General features: G+C 38.1%; 3 protein-coding genes across 4 annotated transcripts in view; 1 reads left to right on the forward strand and 2 right to left on the reverse strand.

Annotated features, from left to right (window-relative positions):
* Positions 1-325: 325 nt before the first annotated feature.
* On the reverse strand, positions 326-5605 carry LOC121948630 (uncharacterized protein C2orf80-like). The gene is made up of 9 exons (XM_042494028.1): positions 5417-5605; positions 3809-3885; positions 3644-3725; positions 3452-3534; positions 2600-2690; positions 1735-1812; positions 1511-1604; positions 1149-1246; positions 326-453 (listed from the first exon to the last, which is right to left on the reverse strand). Exons 2-9 carry the CDS (start codon positions 3847-3849, stop codon positions 385-387), a joined length of 636 nt encoding a protein of 211 aa, XP_042349962.1. The 5' UTR covers positions 3850-3885; positions 5417-5605; the 3' UTR covers positions 326-384.
* Positions 5606-5677: 72 nt separating this feature from the next.
* Positions 5678-12329, reverse strand: sgo2 (shugoshin 2). 2 transcript variants are annotated; one of them, XM_042494027.1, is made up of 9 exons: positions 12203-12329; positions 11365-11493; positions 11065-11240; positions 10845-10919; positions 10075-10148; positions 9787-9938; positions 7683-9665; positions 6691-6802; positions 5678-5890 (listed from the first exon to the last, which is right to left on the reverse strand). In XM_042494027.1, the coding sequence occupies exons 2-9, from the start codon at positions 11447-11449 to the stop codon at positions 5761-5763; spliced, it is 2787 nt and encodes a 928-aa protein (XP_042349961.1). In that variant the 5' UTR covers positions 11450-11493; positions 12203-12329; the 3' UTR covers positions 5678-5760. The 2 variants fall into 2 exon arrangements, with proteins under 2 accessions (XP_042349961.1, XP_042349960.1); XM_042494026.1 differs by having other exon boundaries at positions 6691-6805.
* Positions 12330-14122: 1793 nt separating this feature from the next.
* Positions 14123-14748, forward strand: part of pikfyve (phosphoinositide kinase, FYVE finger containing) — a 28395-nt gene continuing 27769 nt past the window's right edge. Inside the window, exon 1 of the mRNA XM_042494056.1 lies at positions 14123-14230. Coding sequence (XP_042349990.1) covers positions 14187-14230 — 44 coding nt within the window. The 5' untranslated portion in view covers positions 14123-14186. The remainder of the gene's footprint in view (positions 14231-14748) is intronic.

Below are 14748 nucleotides of genomic sequence, written 5' to 3' on the forward strand. Positions count from 1 at the left end.
ATTTTGTGCTCAAATTGAAAAAAAAATGGAAAAAAGGAATAACGAGGGCAGTCCATTGAAAGAAAATAAATTCATAATTTTTATAAAATAAAAAATATGAATTTTCACTGTTATTATTAAACATATTTTATGTTTTTCCATTACGGTTTTTTTTTTTATTTAAAAAAAAAACGCTGTTTGTATCATTATTATTAAAACACTATTTATCAGTTGGCTCAGTTAACTGTTACAGTTTCAGTATCATGCTGTTAATAAAGATTTGTGGTTATTTAATAACGTTTAAAGTGTGACAGTAAAACGTGAACACAGCAGCAGTAAAAAAAACTCTGGTGCTCAAACATTTTATTCAAGAAAATAAATGAAAAGTCCATCATGGGGTTGATGTCAGTCGTGCAGAGACTCCAGTGAGCCTTCGTAGTGCTCAGCTCTGTCCTCTCGGCCGTCATTGCTGTCCTGAGAGAGACAGAGAGGGACACAGAGGGACACAGAGAGACACAGAGACACAGAGGAGGGACATTAGATAAACATGATGTCTGATCATCCACAGGGCGGCAATTCAGGCCTGTCATTCACAAATACATCAGTCCGAAAACTATCAGGAATTTTAACACAATAAATTTCAATGACTTTTCCATGTCCATACTCCTTATCAATTCTTTTTTATTACAATATATATGTATATATATATATATAGAATTTTTAAATCAGCCAATTTTTAGAGTTGAACACACTGGAAGACAATAAACATATTAAAATATTAAAATATAATAATATATCTGGTTTACCAGCCAGTGTGGGAAATATCTGGCAGTTTTTGAACGGTTTTCTGATGATTTTGTGGTTTTTGTTCTGCATATGAGACTCTGCTGCCTGGATTCCCATCATGACGAGTTTAAGAAGAGGAATAATTTTTTAACAAAAAAAAAAAGCTGTTGCTAATTATTATATTTTAATGCAATGTCAGAGAAAATAGGATTCATAAAATCCTTTTTAAGACTTTTGAAGATTAAAAGTCATTTCACTACAAATTCAGGCCTTATTTTAAATTAATGAATTCAATGACTTTTAAGACTATGTAAGGATCTGTGGAAACTCTGCATTAAAGTAATAATACTGCAGAAATGGTGCTGCCGTCTGTGGTTACTCACACTGAGGAAGGACTGAGACGAGGAGGACGAAGACGCCTCTCGTCCAGGCGGCGCGCTCCTCTTCACCCTCTCAGACAGCCATCTCTTCAACTTCTGATCTGTGGGACGTTTTTCAGGCATTTAAATAAAACGTACACGTGCATTAGATGAGTAGCTGTCTACAGTTTATTTGTCGTTTCTAAATCAAACTGTGCGGTCTTCCTCGGGGGGTGAAGTTGCTCAGTTCACAAGGTCAAGAACAAACATTCAGCTAAAAAAGACAAATATTCTGCCACGGGAAATGTTTTTATTCCTGTCGCAGTGTTTGGTTTGATTTACTGTTAATAACTGTATCCTGTCTCTGCAGAGTTTTTCCCGCTCACTCACTGTGTTTTTTGGAGTGTGGTGCACCGCCTTGTACGAGCCGAGCATGGCCAGCGGGTGGTAGGACAGAGTGAAAGGGTACACGATGGTGCCCTAGAGTTAAAACAATAGTAATTATTATACCAAAATATGCAAAAAGAACCATGAAAAATAATTTTAAAAAACATACTGTGTCTGTTTCTTCAAAAGATGAGTGTGAAATGTTAGCCAGGATACTCGGTACCTTGGATCGATGGTTGGGGTATGAAGCAGCTGGTTTACATCTGTACAGAGCCAAGATCTCCTCCACTGGGAGGCTGTTCTGAAACAGCAAAATGGCAATAATCAAAACAAAAAGAAATGTTTTTTTTAAATGGCAAAAAAATAGTAAAAAGTACAAAAAATTACCTGAAAATTACCAATAAATAAATAAATAAAAAATATTTGTGAAAGTGCAAAACAAAAAAAAAGCAAAGAAATTACCTGAAAAAATAATAATAGATTTTATATTTATAAAGATATTTATATTTATAAGATATAAATGAAAAATGAATTTATATCATTTAAATATTTAATTAGAATAATTAAATAAATCATTTTTGGACATTTTTCCCCAAATCTCCAAAGAATAATTTTCAAAATCTACTAATTTCTTAAGACATTTTTTTTGTCAAGTTGCTCGGTGCCTTTTCCCCGTGTTTTCCAAAGAAATCAATCCAGTTTGCTCTGGGATCAAAGGTTTAAATAATTGTGAACGGTGTCTGAATGCAGCACAAGAAAGTGATGCAGATCCAGATTTCAAAGGATAAACATTTGGAGATTTTAAGTGAAGCGGGAGAGCAAAAACAAGATTTCTCCTGTGCATGTTTAAAATCAAATCGCATCTTCCTCTTTCAGTTTGGATAGTGATTACTATCGAGGATATGAAGGTTGATTTCCTCTTCCTGTTCTCCCCTCTAATTATTTTCTCTGCACAATTACATCATTTCCTAGAACTTACAACCAATATAGATTTATACAAATAACAATAACGTGATAAAATACATCCTCAATTAAAAAGCAAATAGAAGAAAAGAGCATTGACCCCCAGCTCAGCACACAACACTCACCATGATTATTCCAGCGAAGGACGAGAGGATCATGGCCTCCCGCTCTAAGCGATTCGGGTACTGGGCACCTCCTGCACCGCTTGTTGCTCCGCTGTGGTAACGAGAGCTTCATTTAAAAAAAAAAAAATGGAGTATTTCTACCTTGGATGAGAGCCGAACTGTTTATCAGTCACTTTTAGCTCATTGTTTTAACCTTTGATTCATCGGCCAATTATGTACTAACACACATATGTGCCCCTGTTGGTGGTTACTGATGGCGTAATGTCATCTCATTTCCTTGGTTAAAAATTTAAGCCCCTCCCCTTGTGGCTCCATTTTAAGGGCCGTTACTCAGCGGAGGGCACTCCAAATCTAGGCGAAGGGCCAAGGTGGAGAACTGAGAGCGGGCCTAAGAAAGGACTTTGAGTATTTCAAGACTTCAAGTGACTCGAGAACATGTCACGTTTGTAAAAAAAACAAACATAAAAAACACTTTATTTTGAATTTTAGTGAATTTCAACTTGTATTTTGAAGTGCCGTTTCTGTTTATTATTATTGGATTATATTTTTTATTTCTTTGTGCTCAAATCCAACATGTTTCCGTTTTGAGAAAAAACACTGAATATGAGGTTTTTTATCTGATGTGTGGACACTGAACTAACGACTCCGGAAACATCTGCACCCGTAGATCAACCATTTCTGAAAAGGGTCATTCTCCAAAATGTGTACTTTTACTTTTGGTGCTGTAATTTTGATGCCAACATCTGTGTACTTTAGACTTTGTCTTGTAACTGAGTATTTCTGCATTGTGGTATTCCTACTTTTACTGAAGTTAAAGATCAGAGTACTTCTTCCACCACTGTTACAGCTTACATGATGTCTCTGTCGAGGACGTCCCGTCCCTCCTCTCTGTCCAACCACCACAGGGCAACGCTGATGGCCAGATCATAGTGAGCCTGTGACGTGCACACGAATAAAATACATATCAAGGCCACACCCGTGTATTTGTTGCATATTTTGTGTTTGTTTTTTGTTTCAGATAAAGACAACCTGTCATGTCTTTACCAGGTCATCCAGCATGGTGGACGTCCCCTTCCCCTTTGGATCAAAAGCGTTTTCTCTGAGTTTCTGCCCGATGTAATCTCCACTGTTTACGTCAGAAAAAAAAAACCATCAGTCGGCATTTTAAAATGTTTTTAAAAAACCTCTGAGCGTCTGATTTTCACTCACATGAGCGCCTCAACGTCTCTCTTCAGCTGCCGCGCCCCCATTTTCTAAGTGATTTTTTTTTTTTTAAATTGGTGCCCCTGAAAAAACAAGAAAACATCTCAATATGTTCAATATTATGTCATCGCCACACGGTCTTTAACAACAAATTCAAGGACTTTCCAGCCCTGATTTCCTCAAATGAAAGTACCCACCAAGGCTCGGTTTGAGAAACAGATCAAGGTTAAATACTGTTACGTTTTCTGTTGAGACCTTGCGGGCTTTACAGAGGCCAAAGCCTTGATTTTACCCTCAAATTCACAAATCTTTAAGGATTTTAAGGACCTGTTGAGACCCTGAAAGTGAAATGGACATGCAGTCAAAACAATGGATGTGCAGGTCGCTGGGAGGGCTAGCTTTCACACTGACCAAAATAATTAAAGGGTTAATTTCATGTTGCAACAGTCAGATAATGAAGCGGACACCCTGCTGGTCCCACACACAGAGCTACCAACAAGAGCAGCAGCGAGACAACTGTCCAATAACTCTGGTCCACCTTAAAAATACGTTTTCTGTAACTGAACAATTTCAAGGACTTTCAAGGACAATTTTCCTGAAATGCAAGTACCCAGCATTGAGATAAACTCAAAGTCACATCAAAATATTTTAACAATGCTGTGAATTTTCATAGTGAGAACTCGCAGGTTTTACCAACATTATGGCCTTGATTTTTTTTTTTTTTTTTTTTTAAGGAGCCTGTTTGCTAATGTTAAGAAAACAACAAAATCAACAGAAACCTTAATTTTTATTTTTGTTTGAAACGTATCATTTCAAGCACTTTCAGAGACCTATATCTATTCATGCATAATTCTAAAAATCTTCAAGGCCTTGATTTTTTCCCTCAAATTCTTTTAAGGACCTGTAGGAACCCTGTAAGTAAAGTTAAAATAAAATAGAATTAATACAATTATTTTAATAAATGTTATTATTATTAAAGTGCAAGTATGGGAGGAACTTTTACTTTGTAAAACCTATTTTTATTCATTTTTTTATTAAAATTTTCACTGAACTTTATTTAACAAAAGAAGTTGCCGGGAACTTGCTGTATATGTATAACATGTATAATCTCTGTTTTAATTAAACATTTGCTAAACACATTTAAACAAAGTTTTGTGTTGGAGTTTGTTATTTTCAAAAATTCCAAATATTGACAGAAAGATTTTCATTTTTATGGTAAATGCTTATTAGTTCCAAATATCGGTTATGGGTAACATTAACTACTAATAATCAGCATTGGCTCTAAAGAAAACAAACATTATTGGTCATCCTCAAACTAAAATCCAAAAAAAACAAATGCATCGGTGTTACAGAAGGCCAGCTTTGATCACATTGTTAACCTAAACAATAAAAGGGTTAATTTACGGCTGTGACGTCAGGACATGAACCTGACACCCTGCTGGTCCACGCAGAGCCAATAAGTCTGGTCCACCTTAAAAATGCATCCTCTGTAACCACAACAGCTCCGGACCGCCTCTCCTGTGCAAAACTGACTTCAGCGAGCAGATAATGTAATAATAATATTAATAAAAAACAATGAGTGGCGTATTTAAACGTGCTGTCACCTGTACTCACCACACACGCCGGTCTGACCCTGAAGCGGCTCTCAGACCTTCAGCCGACACGCTGACACAAACTGCAGCCGTGCTGCGGGGTCACCTGTCCGCCGACACGAGCCCGCAGCGTCTCAGGTGAGCAGCCGCAATAAATGATTCATGACTCAGCCCCCGTCAGTCTGTCACATCCCGGACACCGTGAGCCAGTGCACCGAGGTTACCGGAGCTCAGTTCAGTGTGAAATCTGCATCCTGCAGAGGCACACCAACCAAAACACGTCTGTCTGTACACGTCTTTATTTCGAAAACCAAAAACTTCAAATAAATCAATAAAAAAAAAAACAGAAAAATACTAATCAGTCCGCTAAAACAGACTGCTCCAGTTTCGGGTTGGCCGCAGTCTTCTTCTGCTTCTTCTTCCTCTTCCTGCCGTCCTTAAACACCGAGAGCTCAGAAACTCGCTGTCGGTGAATTTATCTCCGCGCCTCATTTTGCTGTTTCAAAAAAAACCGAATATAATTAATTACAGGGTTTCTACAGCTCAAGGCAAGTGAAATTTAAACATTTAAAAGACTGTTTTTAATGCCACTTTAAGAAAAGAAAATTTCTTAGGAAAGAAATTTTAGACTAATTTTTCTAAAAATGTAAATAAATAAATAAAAATAAAAATAAAAAAACTAAAATTATGGAGAATTTATTTTTCTTTTTTTATGTTTATTAAAACAACATGAACCTGAAGCAAAAGGCATTTTTTATGTTATCCAATTAATGTGAGCCTTTTCAATAATATCAGAGGGAATATTAAGTAAAAAAATATGTTTTAGCACTTTTAGGGATTTTGAAAAATGTATTTAAGACATTTTAAAGTCAATAAAGGCCTTATTGTTCGATTAATTAATTAATTAAATGCCTTTTAAGGCTTTTTTAGAATCTGCAGGAACTTTTTTTTCTGCCACATGGAATTACATTTAAGACTATTTTTATAACCAAAATTGAACTTTTTTAAAAAAATTTCTTAGGGTTAGGGAGAATTTTTCCCAAATATTTATTTTAACATAATACATGACTTTCAGGTGATTTAACTCCAAGTGGCGAACCAATTATTTTGAGATTTTAGAATGCAACAATAGAAAAAAAAATCATATAATCCTGCCTCCTGTGTTTTAACTTTTGAATGATTGATTTAAGACATTTTAGTAATAAACTCGATGCCTTTCAAGACTTTTCAAGGATCATCAGGAACCTTGAATCACTCGCTGGTGTTTTCTGTATTAAAGATCAAAGATTTGACGACCTGTTGAGGGTCGGCTCCTTATAGCTGATGACGCCTTTCCGTCTCCTGGTGCGTCCTCCGTTCTCGCTGTCCGGGGTCGTCATGGTGTTGGTCAGTGACGTTAACACTCTTCCTGCTGCAGCACAGTGAATCTTAATTAAGTTATTTGTCCCATTTTCCCATTTTTGTTGTTTTTTTTCTGATGTGATAGTTTCTGATTCAAATAAAAATTTTGCAAATGTTCTGCAGTTATTTATTTTTTGACAAAGTTCTTGTCTCCACACATTTCACATTTGAATCTTTACTAGCTTTTGTTAAATAACAAAACAGTTTTGTTAGTATTTAACAGGCAACAGCTGCTATACAGAGCTACAACATGTAATTAATGTATTAGTTGTCAATTATTAAATTAAACACCAACTGATTTGGTGATGGAATAATCAGTTCTAGTATTCTTCAGAATAAAAAAGTTTTTAAAAAATCTCTAATTACAGCTTCTTAAATGGAAATATTTTCTGGTTTCTTTCCTCCTCCGTGCTGGAGCACTGAATATATTTGGGTGGTGAACAAAACAAGACATTTTAGGACTTCATTCTAACACTGATACTATTTTTCACCATTTAATGGAGCCAACACCTAAACAATTATTTGGAAAAATAGTAACTGTTTCTCAGAAGGAAGAGGATTATATCAGAACTATGAGAAAAGCTTTTCTTGAAAAAAAAAATAGATAGATAATAATCTAATTAATTCATAAAAAACGAGAATTTACGGGATCATTACCTCGTTGATTCAGAAAAAAGCTTTTCTTAGAATTCTGAGAAAATAATCTTCTTGCCAATTTAGAAAAACTGCAGATTTTTTTCTTTCGTTCATTTTTTTTTTTATTCCATTTTTTTCGTTTCTGAAAAAAATGGAATAAATGTGCAACTCGAGGAAAAGCCATTTTCACTGCAGTTTAACGTAATTAATTAAACAGATAAATAAAGACACCTGGATGGTGGATACCTCACCTGGAGAGGCTTCAGTGGCGACAGCAGCGGACTCCTCGATCAGTGCCGCTCCGCTTGGCGTCCCCCTCTTGGGACTGGCGAGTAAAGAGCCCGCCTCAGAGTCCACAACGCTGACGTCCATGTCCAGCCACGGCGGCATCTCATCCGTCAGCAGGTCGCCCAGATTCTGATGAACCGTCTCCTCGCTGGCGTCCACCGAGTGACTGTGGGACACATTAGATGTCCTCGTGTTGTTTAGTGGAGCAGCGTCTTGAGTTTTGCGCCTGCAGACAACAAACGTCTCCCTTGGATTTCTGGTTTTTGTGGGTGTTTGGAGCTTGGACGCTTTTCGATATCGTTTCGGATTCTGAGCCATCTTTGATTTTGACTCGATGAGTTTTGAATCATAGAAATGTTCAAAGATGTCACTGATGTCGGGATGCGAGACTTGGAAATCATCTAACCGTTCCTTGTGTCTTTCAGGGTCGTCGAACCCACAGAGAGGTGAGGCGTCACCGTGGTCCTCAAGGTAAACTTCGTCCTCCGATCCAAATCCTCTTTGTTTCTTCTTCTTCTTCTTCTTCTTGTCGTTGAAATGATCGTCACGCTCCTCCCTCTGCACGGCCTTCTTCTTGTCGGACCGACTTGTTTTTTCTCTCCTGGCTTTTTTAGGTTTCGGAAACTCTGTGTCTGAAGTGCAGTCGTGGTCTGACGGCAGAACTTCACGATTAACGTTCACGCTCACATCCTCGTGAGGGCTTCCTGAATCCAGAGTGGCGAGCCGAGGACGCTTGCAGGAGCTCGGTGTTTGTGGGTTTGACTCTGAATGTCTCAGAGGGACACCTGCATCCACGACTAATCCTTGTTCTGCCTCACAGTCGGAGGGTCCTGTCGGAGACATTAAGTCCCGCTCTCCTGGTCCCAGCTCTGCCGATGCTCTGCTGGACTGGGTGCTGTCCCAGGGAGCTGAGACGATAAATGTCCCTCTGCATCTCGATTTGTGGACGGAGTTTGTCTTCGGTTTTCTCTGTGGCGTTTTGCTCACATGTTCTATATCTGCACTAAACAGGAAGTCTGCGGGAAGCTGTTGGTCTTTGCACGTTTCACAGTTTCCCTTAACTCCTTCTTGCACTTCGTTGTGGATTTGTTCCAACTGAGACGGACTGCTCTCATTTTCATTCGACGGCCGAGGCAAACTGACAAACGTTTTTCTGCCGACTGAGGACGCGGCCCTGCCTTTAGTCCTCCTGCTTGTGATTTTGGACGTTGGCTCTTCTGTCGTATCAATCTCTCGTGGTGATTTTACGCTTTTAGTGGCTTTAACATCAGGATCCGTGAAGTAATCATCCAGGTGCAGGGTGTCATTCTTTGACTCGGTATGCTCATCACGGGGTTTGAATTTATCCGTTTTCTGTTGGTTGCCAGCGACAGGCTTGCTCAGTTTGGGAATGCGAGAGGTGACGACGCTCCTACACTGCGTGTTGGGCGACTGAACCTCAGTGACCTCTGGGTGAGCCGTATCCTCCAGCGTATGACCTTCAGTCTGTAACAAAGTGCACGCTGAAGAATCTGCAGAGTTCTTCACTTGTGGATTTTCGGCCGCACTCGACCCACGGGCTTGTTCCTTATTCATCTTGCTTTTGGGCTTGCCAGAGCGGCCTGTTTTTTTGGCCTTGGTTTCCACGGTGATTACCTCAGCAGCGTTACTGAGCGTCATCTCCATTGTCGTATTCAGAAGCACAGTCTTCTCGTGTTTCTTACCATTTTCTGTTTCCATCACCGAGCTGCTTGGTAGATCACCAGAAAAAGACGGTTCGGGTCCTTCGGCGATTGCAGCTGAGCGGGTTTGACTGATCTGAGGACGGAGGATTGACGTCATATCAAATCCAGACTGGGAGAACATCATCGACAGCCGCTCTACTTCGTCCCTAAGGCTGCTGGACGGACGGGACGCTCCGGTCTGGGGAGTGTGTATGAGCAGGTTCGACTGCCTTTTCTCAGCGTCTGTGAAAAAATAAACAAATTACTGATTTACAGGGAATTTTACTTCGTGATCTCAGGGCGGTAAATATGAAAACATTCATGATTCATGACGAGTTAACACCAAAAATTCTAAACACCCTACCATTGCAAATATCAGGGGCCTTCTGGGGTTTGTTCTGGATGCTGAAGACATTTGCAGCAGTGTCTTTTTCAGGCAAATCCGCTGTTACCTTTTCTAGAGGACACAACAAACGTCCCGCAGTTTCTGGTTGAGGAGGTAACTGATCTGTAAGACTAGTCATGGGAGTTAGGGAGGGGACAAGGGGACCAAAAAAGAGAAAAACAAATAGACGTCATTCACAGCTGCCAAAACCAGAAAACGTTTTCTTTCTTCAAAATACATTTTAATCCAAATGCACTATTTTCTCACCTTTCAACCACCAGGTTTTCTGTATTAATGTCACCAGCTGACGTCTTGTCGTCCCCAGATAGTTTAGGAAGATCCTGCAGGTCATCAGTACAATAACAAATACAGTCACAGATTATGTTTCGTATACTTTCATATCGCCGGGTCCTTTCCACTACTTTGTTCAGTCTTATTAACAGATTTCACACACAGTCATCAACAAAATCTCATGAAAAAAGGTTTGAAATGACTTTTCAAGAACCCACAATTTTTTAATTCAAACACAATTTCAGCATCCACAAGATGTGTTTGAGGACTGTCGGAAATTTGACAATCTAACAAAGATATCTGTTTATTGTAAATTGTGTAATTTGGGCAATTTTTCAAGAGCATGCCTTTCAAAAAATTAAAATTTTAAGGAAAAAAAACTGCCCCAAATTTTTAAGTGTCCTTCCAAACCTGCAGGCCGGCATGTTTTCTTTAAAATCAGGCGATAAATACAAAATACAGCTATATAAAGTTGCATGCCCCTTCACCTGGTTAAATAAAGGTTATACACACTTTGAGACGCCGCAGGAGGGATGAGCAGTCTTTTGAAATATTATCCTGCGACAGTTTTTCTGTGAGTTAATGTGGTCCAGAGTTCTCGTCTCATTGGGACAAACACACGTTTAGCAAATACTATAAAATAGTGGAATCAAGATTAAGCCGTGCAAATTCTGAAAGTAACTTTGTTTTGAATGTTCGCCCTCTGTGTCACACACATGCCAAACCAAACAGCAAACAGTCCTTACACTGTCAGGGAACAGCTCGGCCACCAGGTCCAAATGCTGCAAAGTGTTGCTGTGGAGGGTTTTTATAATGAGGAGCTGTGAGAGAAAAACAAGATCAACTGAAACACAAAACCTCTGATATAGTTTGTGCAAAACCAATACTATTACTATAATACTATAATGACTGTTTTTATGTCTTAAACTGCAGCTCTAAATGAGTGTAAGCAAACAACACACCCACCAGTTTCCTGTGCTTGTATTTCTTGGTGGCCAGCTCGAAGCACAGAGCCTCCACTTGTTTCTGAAGGTACACAACCTCCATCTCCAGCTGCCTGCTCCGCTCCTTCTGGGCCTCCAAAGCCAGAGCTAAGGCTTTGTTGTTGGTCTTCAAAGAGACCTTGAAGAAGGAGGAGGTGTCTGGTGTGGTCAAGAAGAAACAAAACAATATTCATGCAAAGTCTTCTCTCAGTACAATGAGACTGTGCATCATGAAGGCAGAAAAATGATGATTTGTAAATGTGTACAAATGAATGAGACTCACTGAGGATTTTATTTTTGATCTTCGCTGCTGTGGCTGAAGTCTGCTTGGAAGACTTTGGAGGCATCATTGTCCTCAAAGGTAACATTTTAGATAGATGTGTAGAGCTGAGCGAGCGACGAGATCAACAATCTGAAAAACAACATAAATGATAATAATAAACGACTTCAGTGTTTATCAAACATAGTTGCCACTTCATTTCCTGCAGATCAGCTAGGTGATTGTTGCAGATGTACTTTACTAAATGCAGGGTGTTTTTATTTATAACAAAACATCATATTTAAGATATTTGTAATGCTTTTAATGCGAAGAAAATCTTAATAAGTATAGTTACTAAAGCTGTCAGATAATTATTTTGAAGTACAAAGTGAAATATTTCTCTCTCACATGAGTAAAGTATAAAGTGGCATGAAAAGAACTGACTCAAGTACAAGTACCTCAAATTTTTACCTCAAGAACTTAGTTACATGCCATCACTGAGTACAATTACTTGAGTAAATATACTTAACGTTGACCTTAGTTACATGATACCTGATTCACAAAACCCCTTAAAAAAGAGATAGAATTGACATTTTGGCGTTAAATCTATAAAAATCAGGCTAACGTTAAACTGAGCTAATTGATCCAACGGTGAAGATCGATTTGTGTTTTAACGTTACCTGACCAGCACTGTATCCGTTTACTGTCTGTACATAATAAACTCAGCGTTTGTGATTTACTCAGCCTGCAAACTCCAAAAAAAGTTTATTTCCTCATCCAAACGTTAACTATCAGTTAGCCGACGAGCTAACGTTAGCATACGGATTTAACTCGTTACTGTCAACATTTAGACAAAACTTACCGTCACTAAACGTCACGCAGCGGGAGACCTCACCACTCGCTAACAAATGTCCGTATTAGATGGTCAAAGCGAGCTCATGGTGACCGTGCCAACTTAAATCAATGGTGAGACTGAAACCAGCTGAGAAACACTGACGAGTTCATTCAAACATAAACAAAAAGTCCGCCGGCTTTCCGCGCATGCGTCATAGGTGCGTCATAGAAGCCAGGAGCCAATCAGAGACGATTACGGACACCAAGCTCTGAATATGTACAGTATATTGCACTAGAATAAACAAAGGGCTCTGTATATGTATATATATATATATATATATAAAATTTGCCCCCCCCTTTTTTATTGATACCTAACCACGGACTGTATATAAAGAATTTATAAAATAAATATTTATTTATAATTTACAGTCTATGTACCTAACAATCAGTCTTTATTTGTTTTTTTTAATTTTGCATGTGTGTCTGTACACCACCTTTTTCTAATTTTTGGGCCTTGTGTCTTGTTCAGTTGCTTTTTGTCCATGTTTTTGAAAGAAATCAAACCAATATATATATATATAGAATTATTATTATATATATAATATTATATCATAAATATTGTCAATGACAATATTTATGTTAAATGACCTAAAAATATCTTTTAAAAAGAAAATTATCACAAAAAAAAATTCTTGTGACTTTTTGAGTCTCCTCATGTAAATTTATACAATAATCTATAATTAATATTGTTAGAAAACTGAATAATTTTAAATTACCTAAAAAAAGTTTTGAAAAAGAAGATTATCCCGAAATACAGAAAAAAAATGTCCGGTGAACTAGCAAGGTCATCTTATTGTGAAAATATTTTAATTGAAAGTCAAGAAATTAATGCAACATCCTTAAACCATTTTGATGTTATAACCTCATTATTTTAGCTGCACTACTCTCATAAACAACATGAGTCAATCAATGTGTCGCGTGGCTTTTTTGATTCAATAAAAAAATATTGTTTTGTGTAAAGTACATTTGTAGCAACAACTAAAGAACATGTTTGGTGACTGGCTGCTAATATTTAAAAAGTTTAAAACTTATTCTGTCCCATTTCACCTGATGTCCCACTTTACTTTACCCAAATTAAGTTTTATTTCGTTTTTTTTTTTGTAACATATTTTTAAATTTTATATCAGTTTTGGTGTAGAGTCTGTTCTACATACTCCGGGACGCTAGATGGCGGTATGCAGACAAAAAGTTGGTATTGCAGTCCGCCAAAAAAAAAAAAAAAAAAAAAAAAAATCAATCGATTTTTCTGAGTGTGACGCGTGCTGCCTTGTCTCTTCATCACAACAGTTCACCCGGCTCTCGATTCGTCAGGGCTGCTGGTGTACGGGGCTCAGCTGTTTTTCAGGTGTTTTTACAGATGTCCTCGAGCTCGTACCGCTTCAGACATTGATGTCACATTCACACACTGAACGGGTAATCCTCATGTTATCTGCCGTCACGGCTGTTTGGTCGCATTTCCCGCGCTAACTGCTCCAAGAAATAGTTTGTTTGCAGCCAACCGGCTAGTTAGCACAGGAAGCTAACACTAGCTAGCTGGGCTAAGTGTTTTCAGGTAGCTGCCGCTAATTAAATACACATTTGTCGCGCGCTGCATTAATGTGGCTGTAAATGTCGCGTGAAACTAACACGCTGACACGTGAGATACATTTAAAAAAGCTAAGTTAGGTAGTAAAAACTGCGATTGATAGCTAGCTAACGGTTGCTAGCTAACATAGATTATTAAAACTCTCGTTATCTGTAAACAGACTTCCGAGATCATCCGAGCGACAGTGAACATTTATCTTGTGTACATCAGCTGTGCGTGATATGCTGCGTGATAGAGGCGGAGGGCTGGTTCACGGGCGGTCAAATGACCAGAGGATACAGTGGTCACGCTCCGGCCTGTTATGGTCACATGATGAGGTGAAGGATAAAGTGCTGCTTCTGCTTTCTTCCTCTCCGTATGAGCTAAAATGGCATGCATTGCAAACTCAAACTCTGTAGCTTTCTTCAAAGGGTAAGTCGAAGTGTTTTTACACGCATAGTGTATCAACAACAAGTGTGTATTTGAGTGTGTGGCGCTATCAGCCGACTGAAACTAATCAATCATATCCGGATTTCATCTGTGGGACAGTGCAGCAGTGAGGGACAGAAAATACTGACTCTAAACTGCAAAATGAAATAGAAATTAGGGGAGTATGTGTGTTTAAAAAATACAAGGTGATCAACAACATAAAGAGTAGATGTGTATGTGTCTTAGGGGTATAGTCTTGAAATAATATCACGATATATCTGGGCCATATCACGATACATTTTTATAGATTTGCCTTTGTATGATGTTTTAATTCTTCTTTTAAGTTGTTTTTTTACTCGTCTTGTAACTGTATTTATCTATTATTTATTTTTATTTTGTCTGTTAATTTTAGTCTCTCTATATATTTTTTTTAAAATCTGCCCTCATCCTGTTTATTATTATTGTGATTGTTACTTTTTTCAGTTTTCTGTGTCTACTGCCTTTTTGTTACCGTATTTATC

This window comes from Plectropomus leopardus, chromosome 10 (genome assembly GCF_008729295.1).
Source record: "Plectropomus leopardus isolate mb chromosome 10, YSFRI_Pleo_2.0, whole genome shotgun sequence".
Taxonomy (NCBI): Eukaryota; Metazoa; Chordata; class Actinopteri; order Perciformes; family Serranidae; genus Plectropomus; species Plectropomus leopardus.